At 64.8% G+C, this 17,949-nt stretch overlaps 3 protein-coding genes across 7 annotated transcripts; 2 read left to right on the top strand and 1 right to left on the bottom strand.

Moving 5' to 3' along the window:
- The first annotated feature begins 40 nt into the window (after nt 1–40).
- On the top strand, nt 41–7,763 carry ANKZF1 (ankyrin repeat and zinc finger peptidyl tRNA hydrolase 1). Of its 4 annotated transcripts, XM_067299161.1 has the most exons (16): nt 41–89; nt 725–862; nt 1,217–1,326; nt 1,527–1,629; nt 2,020–2,204; nt 2,637–2,758; nt 3,065–3,218; nt 3,445–3,667; nt 3,857–3,958; nt 4,151–4,324; nt 4,440–4,529; nt 5,169–5,430; nt 5,881–5,992; nt 6,111–6,317; nt 6,452–6,522; nt 7,126–7,763. In XM_067299161.1, exons 2-16 carry the CDS (start codon nt 736–738, stop codon nt 7,244–7,246), a joined length of 2,163 nt encoding a protein of 720 aa, XP_067155262.1. In that variant the 5' UTR covers nt 41–89; nt 725–735; the 3' UTR covers nt 7,247–7,763. The 4 variants fall into 4 exon arrangements, with proteins under 4 accessions (XP_067155262.1, XP_067155265.1, XP_067155263.1 ...); XM_067299164.1 differs by lacking the exon at nt 725–862 and having other exon boundaries at nt 43–89; XM_067299162.1 differs by lacking the exon at nt 41–89 and having other exon boundaries at nt 491–862; nt 4,175–4,324.
- Nucleotides 7,764–8,026: 263 nt separating this feature from the next.
- GLB1L (galactosidase beta 1 like) lies at nt 8,027–13,918 on the bottom strand. 2 transcript variants are annotated; one of them, XM_013960530.2, is made up of 16 exons: nt 13,787–13,918; nt 13,146–13,318; nt 12,626–12,776; nt 12,324–12,384; nt 11,943–12,037; nt 11,340–11,520; nt 11,200–11,258; nt 10,883–11,004; nt 10,614–10,654; nt 10,133–10,251; nt 9,825–9,899; nt 9,661–9,750; nt 9,389–9,502; nt 8,966–9,097; nt 8,334–8,549; nt 8,027–8,257 (listed from the first exon to the last, which is right to left on the bottom strand). In XM_013960530.2, the coding sequence occupies exons 1-16, from the start codon at nt 13,901–13,903 to the stop codon at nt 8,039–8,041; spliced, it is 1,965 nt and encodes a 654-aa protein (XP_013815984.2). In that variant the 5' UTR covers nt 13,904–13,918; the 3' UTR covers nt 8,027–8,038. The 2 variants fall into 2 exon arrangements, with proteins under 2 accessions (XP_013815984.2, XP_067154664.1); XM_067298563.1 differs by having other exon boundaries at nt 13,176–13,318; nt 13,787–13,862.
- A 1,143-nt stretch (nt 13,919–15,061) lies between these two features.
- On the top strand, nt 15,062–17,800 carry STK16 (serine/threonine kinase 16). The gene is made up of 7 exons (XM_067298562.1): nt 15,062–15,147; nt 15,992–16,211; nt 16,305–16,438; nt 16,516–16,636; nt 16,784–16,879; nt 16,951–17,072; nt 17,148–17,800. Exons 1-7 carry the CDS (start codon nt 15,062–15,064, stop codon nt 17,284–17,286), a joined length of 918 nt encoding a protein of 305 aa, XP_067154663.1. The 3' UTR covers nt 17,287–17,800.
- Nucleotides 17,801–17,949: the final 149 nt, after the last annotated feature.

The raw sequence follows: 17,949 nt of genomic DNA, 5'->3' as shown, positions 1-17,949 counted from the left end.
GCTGAGCCCAGCGGCGTCCCGTCAGAGGGCAGGATGTGGCGCGCGGCAGCTGAGGGCGCTTCCGGGGCACGGCGGGCCGGCAGCGGCACGTGAGTGGCGGCGCGCGGGCCGAGAGCCGGGGGGAACGGCCGCGGGGGAGAGGGATCCCGGGCGAGGAGTAATGGCCGCGGGAAGGATCCCCGGGGGAAAATAAGGGGACAATGGCTAAGGGGAGGGCGGATCCCGGGGGGCGGGTAGGAGGCGGGGGGGGGAGGGAGGACATCCATGGGGACGGATCCCGGGAGGGGGTAACGGCTCGTGGGGGCGGGTCCCGGGAGGGGGATGGCCAGGGGGGAGAGCGATGGGGGTGCCGTGGGGCGGGAATACCCCGCGGTGGGGAGCACTGGCCGTGAGAGAAAAAGGATTGCCAGAGGCGGTGAGGGGGAGGGGGGGGGATCCCGGGGGGTCAAACCAGGATCCTGAAGGGGGAGAAACTGGGCAGTGTAGGGAAGAGCGCAGGGTTCCCAGTTCTAGGGGGGCACCAGTTGGTGGGGTTGTTGGGATCCCCTAGAGGGGAAAGGGGCTGTAGAAGGGTTTGGGGTTCCAGCCTTGCTGGTGCTTCTGGGGTTGGAAATTCCCTTGTCCTGCGTGCCCCCTGTGCCCCCCCCCCCAAGCTCTTCTCCAGCTGGGAAGCATCCTGGAGGCAGGGCTGTCACTCACCCTCAGTGCTGTGCTTTCTGCTCAGGAGCAGCAGTGATGCCAGCCCCAGAGAGCAGATCCATTTTCGAGGCTGCCCAGGACCCCATCTTCCTGCATGGGCTGTCCCTTGTCACCGGGTTTTCAGTGGATGCGTCGGTCACGGACCCAGGGCCCGTACACCATGGTGGGTTTGGCTTGAGGGAGCAGAGGAATAGCATGAGGGGGTTATTTGGCCAAGCTCGTATCTGTTGGTCTCAGACTATGAGAAGAGGACTCCATCCTCTGCGGTACAGCTTGGGTGGCTACCTGGAGCTTGGCGCAGTGGGAACTACCAGATGAATGGTGAAATGGGCTTTGCTTGGACCTATAGCTATCACCCCAAGGTCTCTGAAATTCATCCTACTGCTGTGGTGCTATTTGTGTGTCCAGGATTATGTATGGTCAAGAAAAGATCCAGCAGTCCCTGCTCCTTGCTCGGCCCTTGTGGTGGTGCTGCACAGAGAGCTGCCTGTGGCACAACCCTTCCTTTCTTTTCCAGAGAAACCTGCAGTTGCCAGTGGCGAGGACAGAGCCCATGGGGTCCCCGAAGTGCCTGACCGGATGTACTGCTCGACCTGCGCGCAGGCGTTCGACAGCCGGGAGGAGCAGGTGAGCAAGCGGCCGAGCTGCCAGCGTCAGCAGTGGCAGCACTGAGCAGGGCTGGCACAGCTTGCAGGGTGCTGCTGTGGAGGCTCGGCCCCAGGGCTACGCAGCCCAGTGCTGGCTGCTCCTTGGAGCCCCATCGCCGGCGTTCCTTCCCAGGGGCCTGTGTGCCCTGCTGGACCCCCCTCACCCTTTTGCCTCCCCAGGCTGAGCACTACCGTCTTGACTGGCACCGCTTCAACTTGAAGCAGAGGCTCCTGGGGCGCCGGACACTACCGGCAGAGGGGTTCGAGGAGAAGACCTGCGCAGGTGAGGGATGGCACTGCCCTCAGCAGGGCCCAGAGGCCACCAGGCTGTCCAGCCCAGGCTGGGGACATGAGTCCCCAGCTGCCCCTGCTTGCTTCGAGTCCCTTTGTTCTGCCCTGGTGGGGTCCCCTGGCTCTGCTATTGGGTCCTGAACCTGCTGACTTGTCATGGGGACAGGGGTACGTTCCACCTGAGCCCCTGCCTGTCCGTATCTGGGATATATAGCCCCAAACACATCTCTCCATAGCCTACAGCCTTCTTGTGACTATATAAGGTATTGGATAGGACATTTCTGGGGCTTTGGGCCAGCCTTGGGCCTATTTGCAAAGTTTTGGGGATGGCCATGGATTGATATTTGCCCTGCTCCACTGCCCCATTTCCTCTCTCTTGCAGGTGATGTTTCCAGCATCTCAGGATCTGATTCAGAGAGCTCCGATTCGAGCAGTGAGTCAGAGTCGCTGCCCCCTGCCAGCGATAGTCCTGGGATCCCCCAGGTCCCCCGCTCCCACAAGGTGCTTTTCAGAAATGCGAAGGGCCAGCTCATCTCTGCCTACCGCTGCGTGCTGGGCACTGGAAAGGCAAGTCGCAGCCCAGCCTGCTGGAGGAGGGACCCCAGAGAAGGGGGTGACCCTGGGGTGTAGACATCTGCCTGGAAATCCCCCATGTCCCTGGATGGGGAGGGTGGCCTCTGGTGCCAGATCAGAGCCCTGGGCTCTCTGATCATCTGTTTTTGACTCTGGGATGCTCTCAGGAGTGAGACCTACTTCCCCATTTCCCTATAATTTGACAAACCTTTGCAAGAAGAAAGCCCTGCTCAAATCAGGGCTGAAGCAGTAGCTGAGACCCCCTGCGCAGACCAGTAGTATGGGTAGGACAGGGCAAACCCTGCTCCTTTTGGTCTGTAACCCCCCTTGTCCCTGTGCCAGCAGAGGGGCTGGCCCATGTCCCAGAGGACAGCAAGAGGTAGTAAGGTGATCCCACAGATGCTAGCAGCAGGGTCTGTGTCTCAGGGTGGCAGCAGAGACCAGGAGCCAGCAGGGCTGGTGGCATCGCTCCAGAGCCTCAGTGTGAGCACATGCTGGGTTGTGCTGATGATGGGTGGCGGACACTTTGCGGGAGCTGTCTTCCAGGGGTGAGTACGGGGGAGCAGACCTGGCCTCACCCTTCTGGGCAGGGACAAGTGGGGCTGGGTGTTGGATAGGCCCTTCGCTGATGGTGGCCACCCCCTCCCTATTCCTCCATCACAGTGCTTACACACACCCTGGGCACCAGCAGCTCCTGGTCTTTGCTTGAGAGTTGGCTAAGCTCAGTCCTACTGCAAAAGAAGTGTTTATGGGGCACTGGCAGGGGCAACAACCCCTCCAGGGTTGCGGGGAGCATCAGCTCTCCTCCTCTCTGTGCATGGGGCCTTATTGCTCATGCCTGCCCCTCTCTGCAGCCCCCAGGTGCAGGAGCACAAGACCTTCCACCGCTACACAGTGCGAGCCCGGCGGGGCACATCCCAGAGCCTACGGGATGCCCAGACCCCAGCTGCGGCACCCAGGTCGGCCGGAGCCTCGCTGCGGCGTTACAACGAGGCCGCGCTGCTCAAGGTGGGGATGGGACCAGCGCTGGGGCCTTGGCAGGGGGTTGTGGTCATGGCTGGCTCCATGGGGTGGTACTATGCTGCTGTTGGAGGTTGCATGTGGGGTGCGAGCTCCAGAGGGAGGCCAGGACACAGCTGGGGCTGCTCTGTCCTGAGACTGTTCCTGCTCTAGAGCTGTCTGTGCCCACACTGTGCGGTTCAGGACCCCACGGTGCCCACCCCTTCCTCCCCAGGATATCCAGGACCTGCTGGCAGGCTGGGCGCACCACTTGCAGGAAGCCCAGCGCATCTTCCTCCGGGTCCCCCGCCACAACCGGACACTGCTCTTTGGTGGCAGGAACCCACCTTTAACCCGGGGTGACCCCCGTGTCTACCACATCCCCCTCAGCACCCGCAGGGCCACCCTGCGGGAGGTGCTGCGAGTCCACGCTGTGCTGGCCAGCCTGCAGATATACGGTGAGTCAGCCCTGCCCTGGTGCCTGTGGGTCGGAGCAGGTGGAGTGACATGGTCCCTGCATGCAGCTCCCTGTGCGTTAAGGCATGCTGCACCATGCGATGGAGGTGCCAGCTCTCCTGCCCTCCATCCCTGGAGACATGGAGCACTCCCTGTCGGCAGGCAATGATACTAGCACCCCTGTTGCCCAGGGAAGGACACGCCACTGGAAGATATCACTGGGTTGCCCCGGAAGAGCTGGCAGAAGGGGCGGCGGGTAACAGAAATGGATTCTCTGCAGGAGGACATGAGTGGTGAGTTGAGCCATGGAGGGAAATGTGGTTCTGAGAGCTGGAGGGACTGGTGTCATGGCCTGGGGACCAGGCTGGCAGCCCCACTACAAGGCCTGGCACCGCAGGGGGAGCTCTGCAGAAAGTGGCTCCATGCTGGGTCAGCTGTGCTTGGCAGAGAGCCCCAAGCGATCCATGCTATTTTTGGGGTCCCAGCCCCTGCCCTGTCACCCCCCTCAGCCCTGGAGGAGGAAGAGGAGGAGGAGAGCCTGGCAGGGGAGCTGGAGACTGTGGAGGTTACACTGGGGACCTTGGACCTCCGGGAGTTTGAAGTGATGCCCAAGCGAAACCGCAAGAGGAGGAGGAAGAGGGACAAGAAGGTGGAGAAAGGTGAGGGGGAGGAACAGGCCCAGGGCTGTGTAGTAAGGCACTGGGGAAGGAGCTGGCACACCTGGAGTGCAGGCTGGGCTGCAGCCCTTTTCCTCACTGCACACTCCCTGCACAGGGCCCTGTGCTGAGGAGACGGGAAGCCTGGAGCTGTCGACGGAGCCACAGGGGGAGGCTGGGCCTGAGCCCCTTTCCTGGGGCAATGGAGGTAAGTGGGGCCAGGAGCTGGGCCAAGGAGAGTCCTGTTTGTTTGCCAGAGCTTTGCTTCAGGGTGAAAAGCAAGTTTTTAGGCAGGTGCCCAGAGCAGCTGGGTGCTGGCACAGCTGTAGGACAGCCACGTGCTTTAAAGCAAGCAGCGTGCACAGTGAGGTGCAGAGCAATAACTGTGAGCCCTAGAGTGTTTCCACCTGGATGGATGGGAGCAGAGAACAGCAAAGATCTGTGCTATGAGAGCAGCCCTGGGATGCCACAAGTCTGCAACTGGCCTGCTCCTTGCCGTGGGAACTGTGGGAGAGGGGAGGGTATCCAGGGCCACCAGGTCCAATCCCCTGGCGCCTGCTCTGTGGGGCAGGCAGCACCTGGCTAAGCCTGGTGCGTGTGTGCGTTTGGAGCAGGTCTCGTCCCAGGAGGAGAGGGCCTGGCTGCTGTCAGCTGTGCCCAGCAATGCCACGAGCACATGGTCAGGACACAGACTCTGAAGGCACTGGAGACCCTGCCCAAATCCAGCTGGCAGAACAATGCTTTAACCGTGCTGTGTAGGTTTGCTGGTCAGGCCAGAGCACTGTTCTGCCCAGGGAGCTGAATGGCCTTGTAGCATCAAGCTCCCTTCTGTGTCCTTCCCTCATAGGAGACCCCCAGACCCAGCTCCGCGATGCCCTGTTCACATCCTGCAAGACGGGGGATGTGGGGACCCTGCGGCACCTCCTGGGTGTGCCAGAGAGCAGGAGCCCACCAGGGGACAGCGAGGGTGGGAAGGAGGCTGCACCTTGCTCCCTGCTCAACCAGCCTGTGGACGAGCGTGGCTACACCCTGCTGCACGTGGCAGCACGTGCAGGGAAGGCCGAGGCTGTGTACCTGTTGCTGGAGGCAGGGGCTGACCCTGCGCTCAGGTACGATCGCAGGGCCTCCGGGGGCCAGCAAGCACAGTCCCTGATGTAGGAGGCTGCCCCACAATGCCCTGGTGCCTGGTGCTCCCCTTGCCTACTCCAGCAACCCTCCTGCCCTGGCCACGGGAGACTCGTGCCAGCCTTGCCCTGGGACAGCCAGGGTGGGTCTTTCTCAGCCAGGACTTCTGGGCTTGTTAGGCGGGCCCTGCCCTGAAGTGCTCCTGGGTTTATTGGTGGGCAGTTCAGAGGACTGGGATGAGACTGCCCTTTGCAAGGCAGGAATGCAAGAAGGGGAGGATTTGGGGGCTGTTGGTGCAGGGGATGTGCAACTTCTCTGTCCTTGGCTGTGGTATCCTGGCCTCCTGCCCCTGTTGGACATCTCAGGGGGTCCCTGGGCTCGCAGGGCACAGGCAGCAAGACTGCAGGGCTGAGCTGGTCTGCTTTGGCCTGCAGAGACAGGCAGGAGCAGCCTGCCTACTGTGTCTCCGCTGACAAACCGACCCGCAACGCCTTCCGCAAGTTTGTGGTGGACCATCCGGATAAGTACGACTACAGCCGTGCCAAGGTGGGTGCCTGTGCTGTGTGCTTGCTGCTCAGGGGCTGGGGGACCCCAGAGCTAAGCCCCCCTCGGCTATACCCCAGCATCCTGCGCTAGGCCACTCATATCTTTGCCCCGAACTCAGTGGGAGATGGTGACTGCCCTCTGCCCTTGCTGCCCCCAGGTGCCTGGGCCCCTGACACCAGAGATGGAGGCCAAGAAGCTGGAGAAGAAGCGGGCACAGAAAGCCCAGCGGAAGCAGCGGGAGCAGGCACAGCGGGAGGAGCGGAAGCAACAGGAGCAGGAGCAGGACGAGAAGCAGCGGTTTGCTGCCCTGTCTGACAGGGAGAAGGTGAGGCCTTGCATGGGGAAGGGGATCTGGCCTGGCTGGGGCAGTGCAGGTACTGCAGGCTCTGGTGCCACAGGCCCTGGCATTTCTGGGGCCACACAGGGCTGGAGGTGCTGACCTGTCTCTCTGCTCCCCAGAGGGCCCTGGCTGCTGATCGAAGGCTGGCTGCACAGCTGCAGGATGCTGGCGCAACTCTTGTTAACATCAGGTAACAGCCTGGGTAGCTGTTGTGGGGCGACAGGGAGGTTGACTGCTGTCGCAGGAGTGCTCCTCTCTACCGGGGACTGTTTCTCACTGTGAGCACAACACGGCACAGTCATCATGGCAGAGACCAACTCCCCCACACTGGCATGGCCGTTCCCTGCCTTTCTTCTCATGTTCAACCTAAATATATTCCTAGCTGCTCTATTCCTAGCAGTACTTGTTCCAATGCTGTCTCCCTTTCTGCACTTTACCCCGGGAATATTTTGCAAAGGGCAACCCCATCACCTTGAGGCCAGGGCTATGGAAAGCCAACCCCCCCAGCCACTTCTGTGCCACGGTCTCTGACCTCACATCTCTTGTCCCTTCTCTGTGCCACCCCACAGCCTCCAGGGAGCGTGCCCTGGCCAGGCTGCAGGCAGCAGGGCTGCTGGGTGGCCCTGTGCCTGGATGCATCTGTCCTGTGACCAGAGGAGCCCCAGCTCCTTTGTGCTGCTGGTGTCCCTTGTCACAGCCCTCAGCCTGGGCACTGAATATATCTTATCTCTGCTCCTCTGCCCTTTTGGCAAGTGTCCCCATCACTCAGGGCCACCTCTGCTCTTTTGTGTAGCCGCTGCTGGCACTGTGGGGAGTCCTTGCTGGGCCGGATCCCTTTCCACTACCTTGACTTCTCCTTCTGCTCCACGGCCTGCCTGCAAACCCACCGCCGAGCCCGGACCAGTCAAACATAGGGCTGGGGACTGCTGCCACCTGCCAAGGACCGATGTGGTGGAGACAGAGCTGAGCACTGGCTGCATGGCAGGGGGACGGAGAGCTCTGAAGCGCTGCAGTATGGAGTGACTGAGCTGACCACGTCACTCTCTGGGGCAACTGCGGCAAGGCTCTGGCAGCCGCAGGGTGCACACTGCTCTAGGCAGGGCTCGGGGGGCATTAGAGCCGGGATCCCCTACGTGCTAATGTGAGGGGCCAGGGCTGCCCCATGGCCCAGCCTGGCTCCAGACGGGGGATCCTGATGGCTGCCCTCTTCCCTGCTACCTTGCAGACTGCTGCCTCTGGCGCTGGGACAGATCCTAATGCATCCAGACCTTGCCTCCCTGAGCCACCTGCAGCCATGCCTATGGGCATCCTCAAGACTAGGCTTTTTCCTCTCTTCTCCTGGGTGCTATTGGCATCTCAGCCATATTGTGTTGGCAACTACCTCCTGTGCCTGTATTGTCAATAAAGAGGTGTCTGAACCTGCTAGGCCCAGCCGGCTGTGTGTGCGGGTGTTGGGGGACTCAGCATGGGCACTGGCACCATTTGGGATGAGTTGTGGGGGGCACGTGCAGAACAGACTGAACCTGGGCTGCTTTCTCCTAGTGTGGAACCTGGCCTGGCCCTGAAGGAGGGCGGATGTCTGTGCCGGGGTGCATACCCCTTCCCCAGGCATTGAGGATAGCTTGCCTCCTCCTCCCCTTCACCAGCCCCGCTGCCATCTCCGCAGCCCTAGCAAGAGGTGGTGACAGTGCCTGGCAGCCCTGGGTTTATTTTGTGGCCGCAGTGCTGCGGCTGAGGGTCATGTTGAAAAAAGGTCGGTCGAGGAAGAGCAGGAAGGGGGTGGGAGGTGCCCCCTCCAGCTCCAGCACCGTGATGTTGTTGGGGCGGCCTGGGTGCAGCACAGAGCCAGGCACGAAGAGGGTCTGCTGAGGCCCGCGCTGGGGCCAATACCGGCCCAGGTTGAAGCCATTGATCCACAGCTGGCCCTGCAGGATGGAGACCGGGCTGAGTTGTGCCCCTTTCCCCTCTCATCCCCTCTCCTTGGTGTATGCACAGCCTTACCTTGCTCCACCCTGGGAATTTCACGAAAGTGTCCCAGGTGATGCCAGGGGTCTCAAAGGCCCCAGTGTAGAAGGCTGGCCCTGCTCCACCTCTGCTGCTTGATTTCGGTGGGGCAGTGTGGGGCCAGCCCTGCTGCACCGCAGTGTCTATGGCCAGCGGGTAGATCAGCCAGCTGCTCAGCGGGCTGGAGTCCAAGGAGAGGTTCCCCAGCAGGCCCTGAGAAGGAGCAGGAGGGAAAATGAGACAGCAGGGTCTGCTCTGGGCAGGTGGATGCCGTACATGACCCTGCTTGGCTTCCCCTGGGTGCATCCCCCTTTCAGCAGTAGACATGGGACTGGGCCCAAGCGGAGGGGCTGCAGGGTCCTGGCTTCCATGGAGGCATGCGTGGGAGAGGGCGGTGCCAGTCTTGCTGCCTTTCCCCGGTTCCTGGTGGATTTGCCACCTCCATGAAGTCAGTGCAAAAGCATTGGGAAGAGGAAGGATGGGAAATCGTAAGAGCTAATGCGGGGGTCCTGCGCCTGAGGGCTGACTTTGGCCTGGGTCTGTCAAGGTTGGCTGGGGAGGGTGCATGTGACCACACAGGTGCCCAGGCTGTGCCCTCCCAAGCGGATGGTGGGGCCCTCTCCCCTCACCTTGAAGTCACTGACGTTGGCCCCGAAGTTGATCCTGCCCATGTTCTCCAGGAGCACGTCCAGGGTGGCCCCCTCCCTGCCGGTCACCTGCAGCGCTGTCTGCCCGTCCCGCTCCAGCGTCCCCTGGTACTCCTGCAGCCATGGGGTCAGCGCAGCCACCCTGTGTTGGGGTCCCAGCACCCCAAATGCCGCCCGCAGCTAGCCAGCAGAGCATCCCACTGCCCTCTCCCTGCTTGAGCTGGGCCTCCCCTGGCAGGGACAGGCACAGGACTGTGGGCCACCCTCCAAGGGCTCAGCATGGCCCATGGCTTCCAGCACCCTGGCTGTCCCCAAGGCCCTGGCGCAGTATGGCCTTGCTCCAGGCAGGCTTCCTGGCCCTCCGGGGAGGCAGGGCGAGGGCCGGGTGTGCACCCAAGGCCTCACCTTTTGTAGCATCACATAGCCGCGGTCACAGATGCTGTGGGGAGGAGCGCTCAGTGTGGCCGGGTCTGGGATGTCCCGGGGCAGGTGTGTGCGATACAACACAAAGCCGTGGGCCTGGGGGACACAGGGAAATGGGGAGCAGGGCTGGCCACTGGCTCCGATCCTCCACCCCAGAGCTGGGGCAGTGCTCTGGCCTGTCAGGCTCGACAGCACAGGACAGACAAGCCCAGGAGTGTCTCTGCCAGTGTCCCCTGCTGTACTAAGCCCCTCACCTGCTTTATGGCCTCAAAAGTGAGGGGAAACTGGCTCTGGATGGGCCCAGAGGGGCACAGTATGTCCAAGACATCCAGGAGGTTGGCATACTGCAAAGAGATGGGAGCTGGGCAGCAGGGCAGTGCCAGGCAGGGGTGGCACAGCCCTTGGGGCAGGCACTCACCTTCTGCAGGGCCACCCGGCCATAGGCGAACTTGGGGGCGGCAGGCGGCATTGGACCGACTGGCAGGGCCTGGAACTGAACAGCAGACTGTTAGGTGCCCCATCGGGCCGTGGCTTCCCCTGGGACCCTCATCTCAGGGCAGCAGGGAGATGTCCCCTAGTAGCCTAGTGGCTGTCCTACCAGGTGCCTCTGTGTGCCCTCTGCCCCAGCACAGGCAGCAGTGCCCTGTGCTGGGCTGCCTGGCATCTCGTGGCACCCGGGGCAGGAGCATGCCAGCGCAGTCCCCCTCCTGCTGCCAGACTCAGCACCTTACTGATGACTGTGCGGATGGCAAACAGCTTCTCAGTGGGGTCTCCAGCCTCCGAGAGCGGTGCGTCGTAATCATAGCTGGTGGTCACCGGCTTGTACTCCTCCTTGAAGTCAGCACCTGGCCAGGGAAAGCAAAGGGAGCTGCAGGAAGGGGCTGTCTGGCAGAGCTGGGGGCCTGGACCCCAAGGCCGTGCTGGTGGGGACCAGCCCTAGGCTAGCTGCACTGCAATGCAGGGGGACAGGACCCAGAACTGTGGGTCTGAGGGTCCCTGCTCAGAGACAAAAAGAGTCCCAAGGGGGAACTAGCTAGGACCCAGAGTATGTGTCAGCCCACCCAACAGGATAGAGAGGGAGCCCTGGAACAGCCTCCCCCAGCGATGGCCAAGGAAAGTCCCGTAACCCCAGCGCTGCACTGTGCCTGTGCCCCTGCTCGGCCCCACCGCACTCACCAGCCCTCCCTCCGGGCATGGCCCTACTCACCGCTCCAGTAGGCGAAGTTGGTCCCCCCCTGGAACATGTACCTATGTGACACCCCAGAGACCGAGGTCAGCACCCGCACGAACCCCAGCAGAGGTTCATCAGGCACTGCCCCGTCCGTGTTCCCTCCACAGCCCCAGCCCGGCCCCTGCCTGCCTCCCACAGCCTGGGTCCTGAGGCAAATGCCGGCAGCAATGCCTGCTCTGATGCCTGCAGAGGGTTGGGCTGGCAGCCCAGGCTGTGCCCCCGTTGCAAGCCAAGGAGCTACTTGCATGTTGACGTTGGCTCCCAGCTGCAGCATGTCCGCGAGTCCCCGGGCTACCCGTGCAGAGCTGATGCTGGCGTGCGCCTCCCCCCAGTAGTCCAGCCAGCCCGTGTAGTACTCAGAGTTCACCTGGGGAAGCAAGGGGCTGTTACCGGCTGGAGTCGGGGCTCCTGGCACTGCCTGTATCAGCCACATCCCCCCTGCTCCCCCACTCCCCAGGCAGCCTGACCCCAGCATCCCTCTTTGCCTTGCACCCCCCAGCCCTTCTGCCTCCCCAAAGCTGCAGTGGCTAATTCCCTCCCAAGGTGCCCATGCCAAGCTCACCAGGGGCCCCTTCGGCTGGACCAGGCGCTGGGCACCAAATGCCTCCGTGATGTTGGAATCTGCAGAAATTATGAAGAGAGGTTGGAGAAGGTCAGAGACAGGACCCCCATCCCCTATCCTCCTCCGGTTCCATGGAGCACCTGGCCCAAAGTCCACGGTGGCGTAGAGCCCCTGCAGGGTGCCACAGTGTAGCTCGTCCACCTGTGTGTCATCAGTGGTGAAAAGCAGCACATCGTGCCCCAGCAGTGCCCGGAAGGTGCCCAGGAGGTGCCGCAGGTAGTTGTAGTCACAGGCGTAGTAACTCCCATATTCGTTCTCCACCTGTGAGCAGGACACAGGGCAGGACCCAGTGCCCCACATGGAGCAGAGCTGGAGCCAGGTCCCAACGTGCACCTGGGGTAGCAGGGTGGGATGAGCACCCAGCTTATTCTTCCCTTCTCCAAGGCTCCGGGGGGCATCAGACATCGTGACAGCTCCCAGGAGGTCCTGTGACAGATACTGCAGCCCCAGGTTCTCATCTACCAGCCCCAGCTCTGCTGGTGCCCCTGAAACCCCAGCCTCCTGCCCTGCAGCACTGACAGGTATCCCGAGCACTGGCCCTTGCAGAGAAATCCTGGTCCAGATGACACAGGGGCTTTATATATGAGCGTGCCAGAGGAGAGCACAGTGTAGGGGATGCAGATAGCTTTTTAGGGCAAAGCTGAAGATGACCCAGAGCAGGACTGAGTCCCACAGCACCTAACCTGCACACTGATGATGTTCCCCCCGTGCTGGTACAGCCGTGGCTTGATCTTGGGTAGCAGGACATGGAGCCAGGAGTCCACGGCTGCCAGGTAGTCTGGGGGCACAGATAGCAGCTCAGCCTGGCTGCAGGGACCAGTCAGCCCCACATGCAACCAGCGCTGCAAGGACAAGGTTGGAGCAGATGGGGCAGGGCTGAGAGCAATGGGGAAGTGGAGGCAAAGGAGGAACTACCAGGCTCCCAAAAGAGAGAAGCAGATGGGAGAGAAGACATGCACTCTGGGGCTGGTGGGTGCCAGGAGAGAGACCAACAACAGACAGCAGCATGCAAGGACTGGGACCAGTCTCTGTGGGCACCACTCAGACCATGTGCTGAGGCTCACCGGGGTCGGAGGAGCGCAGGACGATGTCTGGTTTCCACAGCAGCCAGGCAGGCAGGCCGCCCTAGAGAAACACCCCGCAGCGGGGAGGGAGATGGAGAAGCTGCTCAGCAATCTGGGAGGCGCAGAGCCAAAACACTGGTGATCAGCATCAGAGCAGCACATGCCTGGTGGGGCTGCAGCCTAAGGCTTGCAAGGCGCCAGGGTCAGCACCCTGGCAAGGGGCACGAGCCCTGCTCCGCCCAGGCCACCCATCAGGGCATCCCACAGGGGACCAGGCTGGTCCGGGGCGGGCTGGGGCTCACCATCTCCCACTCTGCACAGATGTAGGGCCCCGGCCGCAGGATCACCAAGAGCCCCAGCTCTGCCGTCAAGTCCAGGAAGGCTTCCACGTCCCGGTCCCCAGCAAAGTCATAAACCCCCGGCAGTGGCTCGTGGTAGTTCCAGGGGATGTAGCTGGGGGGGGGGGGGGGGAGAGCAGTGACGAGTGTGGATAGGTGAAGGACACCTCTAGCAGGGCAGGGAACTGTCTCCTCTCCCCTCTGCTCCCAGGACGCAGGCTGGATCCTCTCCCCCTGGGAATTGACCTCCAGCCAGGGCTGAGGATGGCAGCCGGGACTAGCCCAGACTTATGTTGTGCCTGGCGGGGACAGGGCAGCCCCGGGGGTCCCTGACTCCCCCCAGCTCAGTAAGGCTGATCCCTGCGATCAGACAACGAAATGCCCTTGCCTCTGTGAGGGGTGAGGTACTGGGGACCTCAGAGAGCCCGAGGGACCCCAGAGCGGCTGCAGGGCTCTGTGCAGCAGCGGCTGCCCTGCCACTTACACCTGCACCGCGCTGAGCCCACTCATGTACATCTTGAGGAGCCGGTCCCTCCAGGCGGGGCGCGGGACACGGGCGTAGTGGATGCTGCCCGAGACGTAGCGGAAAGGGGCGCCGTCCTTCCGGAAGCAGTCGCTGTCATAGTCGATCTGGAAGGAGCGCGCCGGGGGGGACGCCTGCGGGCACAGGGGCAGCGGTTGGGGCTGCAGACCCTCCCTGAGCCCCAGCTGCCTCGTCCCACACTCCCTGGGGACAGGTGCCGGATCCTGGCAGGGGGACACCCCTTGCCCACCCTGGGAGAGACCAGGTGGGAACAGGGGGACTCTTCCCATCCTTGGTGCATGGATGAGGATCCGGAGGGACAGGCAGGGCAGCCACTGCTGCCCCTTGGCACCCCCTTGCTACTCACACCGCGCTGGAGGCATTTTCAGGCAGGCTGCTGGGGACGGGGGGGCTGGGAGGGCAGGCGTGGGGCTGGGAGCGGCCTGGGTGGCTGCAGGAGAGGGGAGCCATGGCAGGAAGAGGCAGGGTGTGGGGACACAGAGGAGGAAAGCAGCAGCTCCTGGCATCACCCCAGCTGGATCCTTTACAGCGCAGCCCCACATGCTTCTCCTGAACTTTCCACCCAGGCCAGCTTTGCTAACCTGCGTGTGCAGGAGCACTGGCATCAGCAGCAGGGCGAGAGCAGGCAGCTCCATTCTGGCAGCGCTGGGGATGAGAGGGGACGTGGTCACCGTCACATGAGGGGATGTGGACACCATCACATGATCCTTCTCCGCAGCTCCGGGTGCTTCCTCCAGGTCCTAAGCTCAGACAGCTGGGGCAGCAGTGCAGGCAGAGAGGAGCGTAGGAGCTGGCCGGGGGGGCGGCAGACACAGCTGGCACCTCAGCCGCCCCACGCACATACCAAAAGCATGGCCAGCCTCATGCTGCCTGCATCACTGCCACGCATCGTCCCGACTCTGAGCCCTGCTGGGCATGGGGTGCAGGCAGCACAGCACAGACCAAGCAAGCACGGGCTGGCTGGCAGGTTTCCAGTGCCCCCCCCCAGCCTTACTGGGAGCAGTTCTGGGCCCTGCTGAGCCTCACAGGGGACCCCAAAGGGTGGCCAGGTTGGGGTGGTGCAGGTAGGCAGGGAGGAGGGTGGAGGAGCAGGGCATCTCCCCAGGCCCTCCAAGGAAGGAGAGGGTACCGGGATGCAACGGTGGAGCCTGGCGCCAGTTCGGCCAGTGCTGGTGACAGAGCTGCTGTGAAGTGCCCACTTTGTGACGATGCCGAACCCGGCCTGCTGCTGTCTGGGAGATGCCGCAGCCCTGGTGTGGGGCGAGTGGGTGAGACATCCCCCGGCTTGAGCAGTGAAGCAGTGAAGCTGAGCCCTGCTGGGATGGTCTCAAGAGCATCATGCCTCCAGGATCATCCCAAGACCATCCCTATAGACACCCCTTCATTCCCTGCACAAACGTGACCCCAGGCCGTACCAGCTTCAGGAGCACCAGCACTGGGTGCCAGCGAGGAGGGTGCCGGGCTCCCGCGTCAATGCAGCACCCGCAGCACAGCCTGCGCAGTGCCCGGCCGCGGGGCACCCTCGCGGCCGGGACCTTCCGCAGGGCGATGCTGGCAGCAGTGCTGCGGGCAGGGCAGGCGTGTGGGGCAAAGCCCCGCTGCGCCCTCCCCGAGCGCGGGGGCGTCCCGCACGGGGCTGAGCCCCGCTCCTGGGAGCCCGCTGCCGCCACCGCGCTGGGCGCCGCTGCCACCGCCTTGCTCGACGGCAGCTCGGGTAGCCAGCCGCGCTCGGCCCCGCCCCCTCCCCGGGCCCCGCCCCCGGAGCCCCGCCCCCTCCCCGGGCCACGCCCCCTGAGCCCCGCCCCGGCGGTTGCCGGGCGGCGGGCGATGACGCGCGATGACGCGGCGGGCGGACGATGGGGCAGGCGCTGTGCGTCTGCTCGCGCGGCACCGTCAGCCTGGGGGGCGCGCGCTACCTGCTGCTCCACCGCCTCGCCGAGGGGTCAGCGCCGCGCGGGGGGCGCGCGGGGGGGCGCGCGGCGGGGGCGCGCGCGCGTGACGGCGGGGAGGATGCACCAGCCCGGCGGCTCGGGGGCGGGGGGGGACGCCCGTGCCCCCCCTCGGGTGCCCCACAGCCCCCCCCCAGACGCCTGGGTCCGGCCCGCGGCGGGTGCAGGGGGGGATGCTCGTGCCCGGGGCAGGGGGGGATGCTCGTGCCCCCCTCGGGTGCCCCACAGCCCCCCCCCAGACGCCTGGGTCCGGCCCGCGGCGGGTGCAGGGGGGGATGCTCGTGCCCGGGGCAGGGGGGATGCCCGTGCCCAAGGGATGCTCGTGCCCCCCAGACCCTCCCAGACGCCTGGGTCCGGCCTGCGGTGGGTGCAGGGGGGGATGCTCGTGCTCCCCAGACCCCCCCAGACGCCTGGGTCCGGCCTGCGGTGGGTGCAGGGGGGGATGCTCGTGCTCCCCAGACCCCCCCAGACGCCTGGGTCCGGCCTGCGGTGGGTGCAGGGGGGGATGCTCGTGCTCCCCAGACCCCCCCAGACGCCTGGGTCCGGCCTGCAGCGGGTGCAGGGGGGGTTGCTCGTGCCCGGGGCAGGGGGGATGCCCGTGCCCAAGGGATGCTCGTGCCCCCCAGACCCCCCCAGACGCCTGGGTCCGGCCTGCAGCGGGTGCAGGGGGGGGATGCTCGTGCCCGGGGCAGGGGGGATGCCCATGCCCAAGGGATGCTCATGCCCAAAGGATGCTCATGCTCCCCTCGGGCACCCCACAGTCCCCCCCCGGACACCTGGGTCCGACCTGCAGCGGGGGGGGGACGCCCGTCCCACGGCACGCTTGGCTCCGCGCAGGGGCTTCAGCTACGTGGACCTGGTGGAGGGGCTGCGGGACGGGCGCTTCTACGCCCTGAAGCGCATCCTGTGCCACGACAAGGAGGACCGCCGGGCCGCCCTGCACGAGGCGGAGATGCACGGCCTCTTCGAGCACCCCAACATCCTGCGCCTCGAGGCCCACTGCCTGGTGGAGAAGGGCGCCAAGCACGAGGCCTGGCTCCTCCTGCCCTACGTGCAGGTGAGCCGGGGCGGGGAGGCTGGCCGGCCGCCGGGGCTCGGCCCCCGTGCAGCAGCAGGAGCGGCGGCGACCGGCTGCTCGTGCCTTTTCCAGGGAGGGACCCTGTGGAGCGAGGTGGAAGCGCTGCGAGACAGAGGGGCCTCCATGCCGGAGCGGCGGATCCTCTGTATCCTGCACGGCATCTGCCGCGGGCTGCAGGCCATCCACGGCAAGGGCTATGCTCACAGGTGGGGTGGCCGGGGGCCTGGGGGCCGGCGGCGGGGGGCTGGGCCTGGCGGGCTCTTGGTGACTCATGTACCCCCAGGGACCTCAAACCCACCAACGTGCTGCTGGATGAGGATGACCGGGCCGTGCTGATGGACCTGGGCTCCATGAACCAGGCCCGCATTGAGGTCAACAGCTCGCGGGAGGCCATGGCCGTGCAGGTGGGATGCTCCCCTGGGCTTCCTGGCCCCCCTGCACCCCCCGACCGGGGCTCTTGGGGGGCGTGCTGCTCCAGAACGCCTCCGCGGGCTGCTCCCTGGCCTGGCGCCTCCTTCCCTGCGCTCAGCCTCCGCTCTGCCTCCCCGCAGGACTGGGCCGCCCAGCGCTGCACCATCTCCTACCGGGCCCCCGAGCTCTTCACGGTGCAGAGCCAGTGCGTCATAGACGAGCGCACCGATATCTGGGTAAGCATCGGGCGCCGGGGCCGCCCCGGGGCCGCCGGGCGAGGGGCGGCCCTCACCCCGCGCCGCTTCAGTCCCTAGGCTGCGTGCTGTACTGCATGATGTTCGGCGAGGGCCCCTTCGACATGATCTTCCAGAAGGGCGACAGCGTGGCCCTGGCGGTGCAGAACCCCGTTGCCGTGCCCCCCGACTCCAGGTGAGGGTCCGGGCGGCCCCGCTCCCCGCAGCCCCTGCGGGGCCGCACTGAACCCCGCTGCCCTGTTCCTGGCAGGTATTCGGCTGCCCTGCACCGCCTGCTCTCCTCCATGCTGACCGTGAACCCCCAGGAGCGGCCCCACGTAACTGACGTCCTCGACCAGCTGGAGGGGCTGGAGCCGGCGCCGGCGGGCCAGGACACCACGCAGATCTGAGTGCGTCCCCACGCCGTGGCGGGGGATGCGCGCCACGGCAGAGCCAGCGGGAGAGCAGCAGCCCTCGCCCCGGTGGAGAAGGGAGCTGTTTGGAAAGGGATTTTTTGCGCTCAGCGTGGAGCTGCTCCTGTGCTGGAGGTGCAGTGGAGGTGGGGTGTTGCTGCCGGCGTTCGGGGCCGGGGGCCGTGTGCTGCTGCATGCCCCAAAAACACGCGTGCACCAGGGTGATGCTCTGGGGCTGGGTACGCGTGAGCTGCTGCTGAGCGCCGGGCCTGGGGCTGGCCTCCGCCTCCCTGGGCAAAGGCAGGGGAGCATGCGGTGGCGGTCGCGGCCCCGCACCCCTGGGGGGGGTTGCTCCTGGCTGGAGGCAGCCAAGGGCCTCTGCACTGCAGTCGGGCAAAGCTGCCTTCCGGGGCCCGACTTTATGCTGGAACAAGGCAAGGGGCAGGCGTGACCTGGCCCCTGCTCCCGGCTCCGACGTTGCCTTGTGTTTTGAGTAAAGGATGCTCTTGTGGAGGTGTGGACGGAGTCCCTGACTGCGGGAGGAGCGTCCTGCCGGGGCGGGGGGGAGCAGGGCGCCCTTTCCGGGTTGAGCAACCGTCCGTGCCCTGCAGCCAAGCGCTGCCGGAGAGGAAGGGCAGCAGAGGACGGCCCCTGCGGGTC

This window comes from Apteryx mantelli, chromosome 6 (genome assembly GCF_036417845.1).
Source record: "Apteryx mantelli isolate bAptMan1 chromosome 6, bAptMan1.hap1, whole genome shotgun sequence".
NCBI lineage: Eukaryota > Metazoa > Chordata > Aves > Apterygiformes > Apterygidae > Apteryx > Apteryx mantelli.
This window is presented reverse-complemented; position numbering and strand designations above follow the sequence as displayed.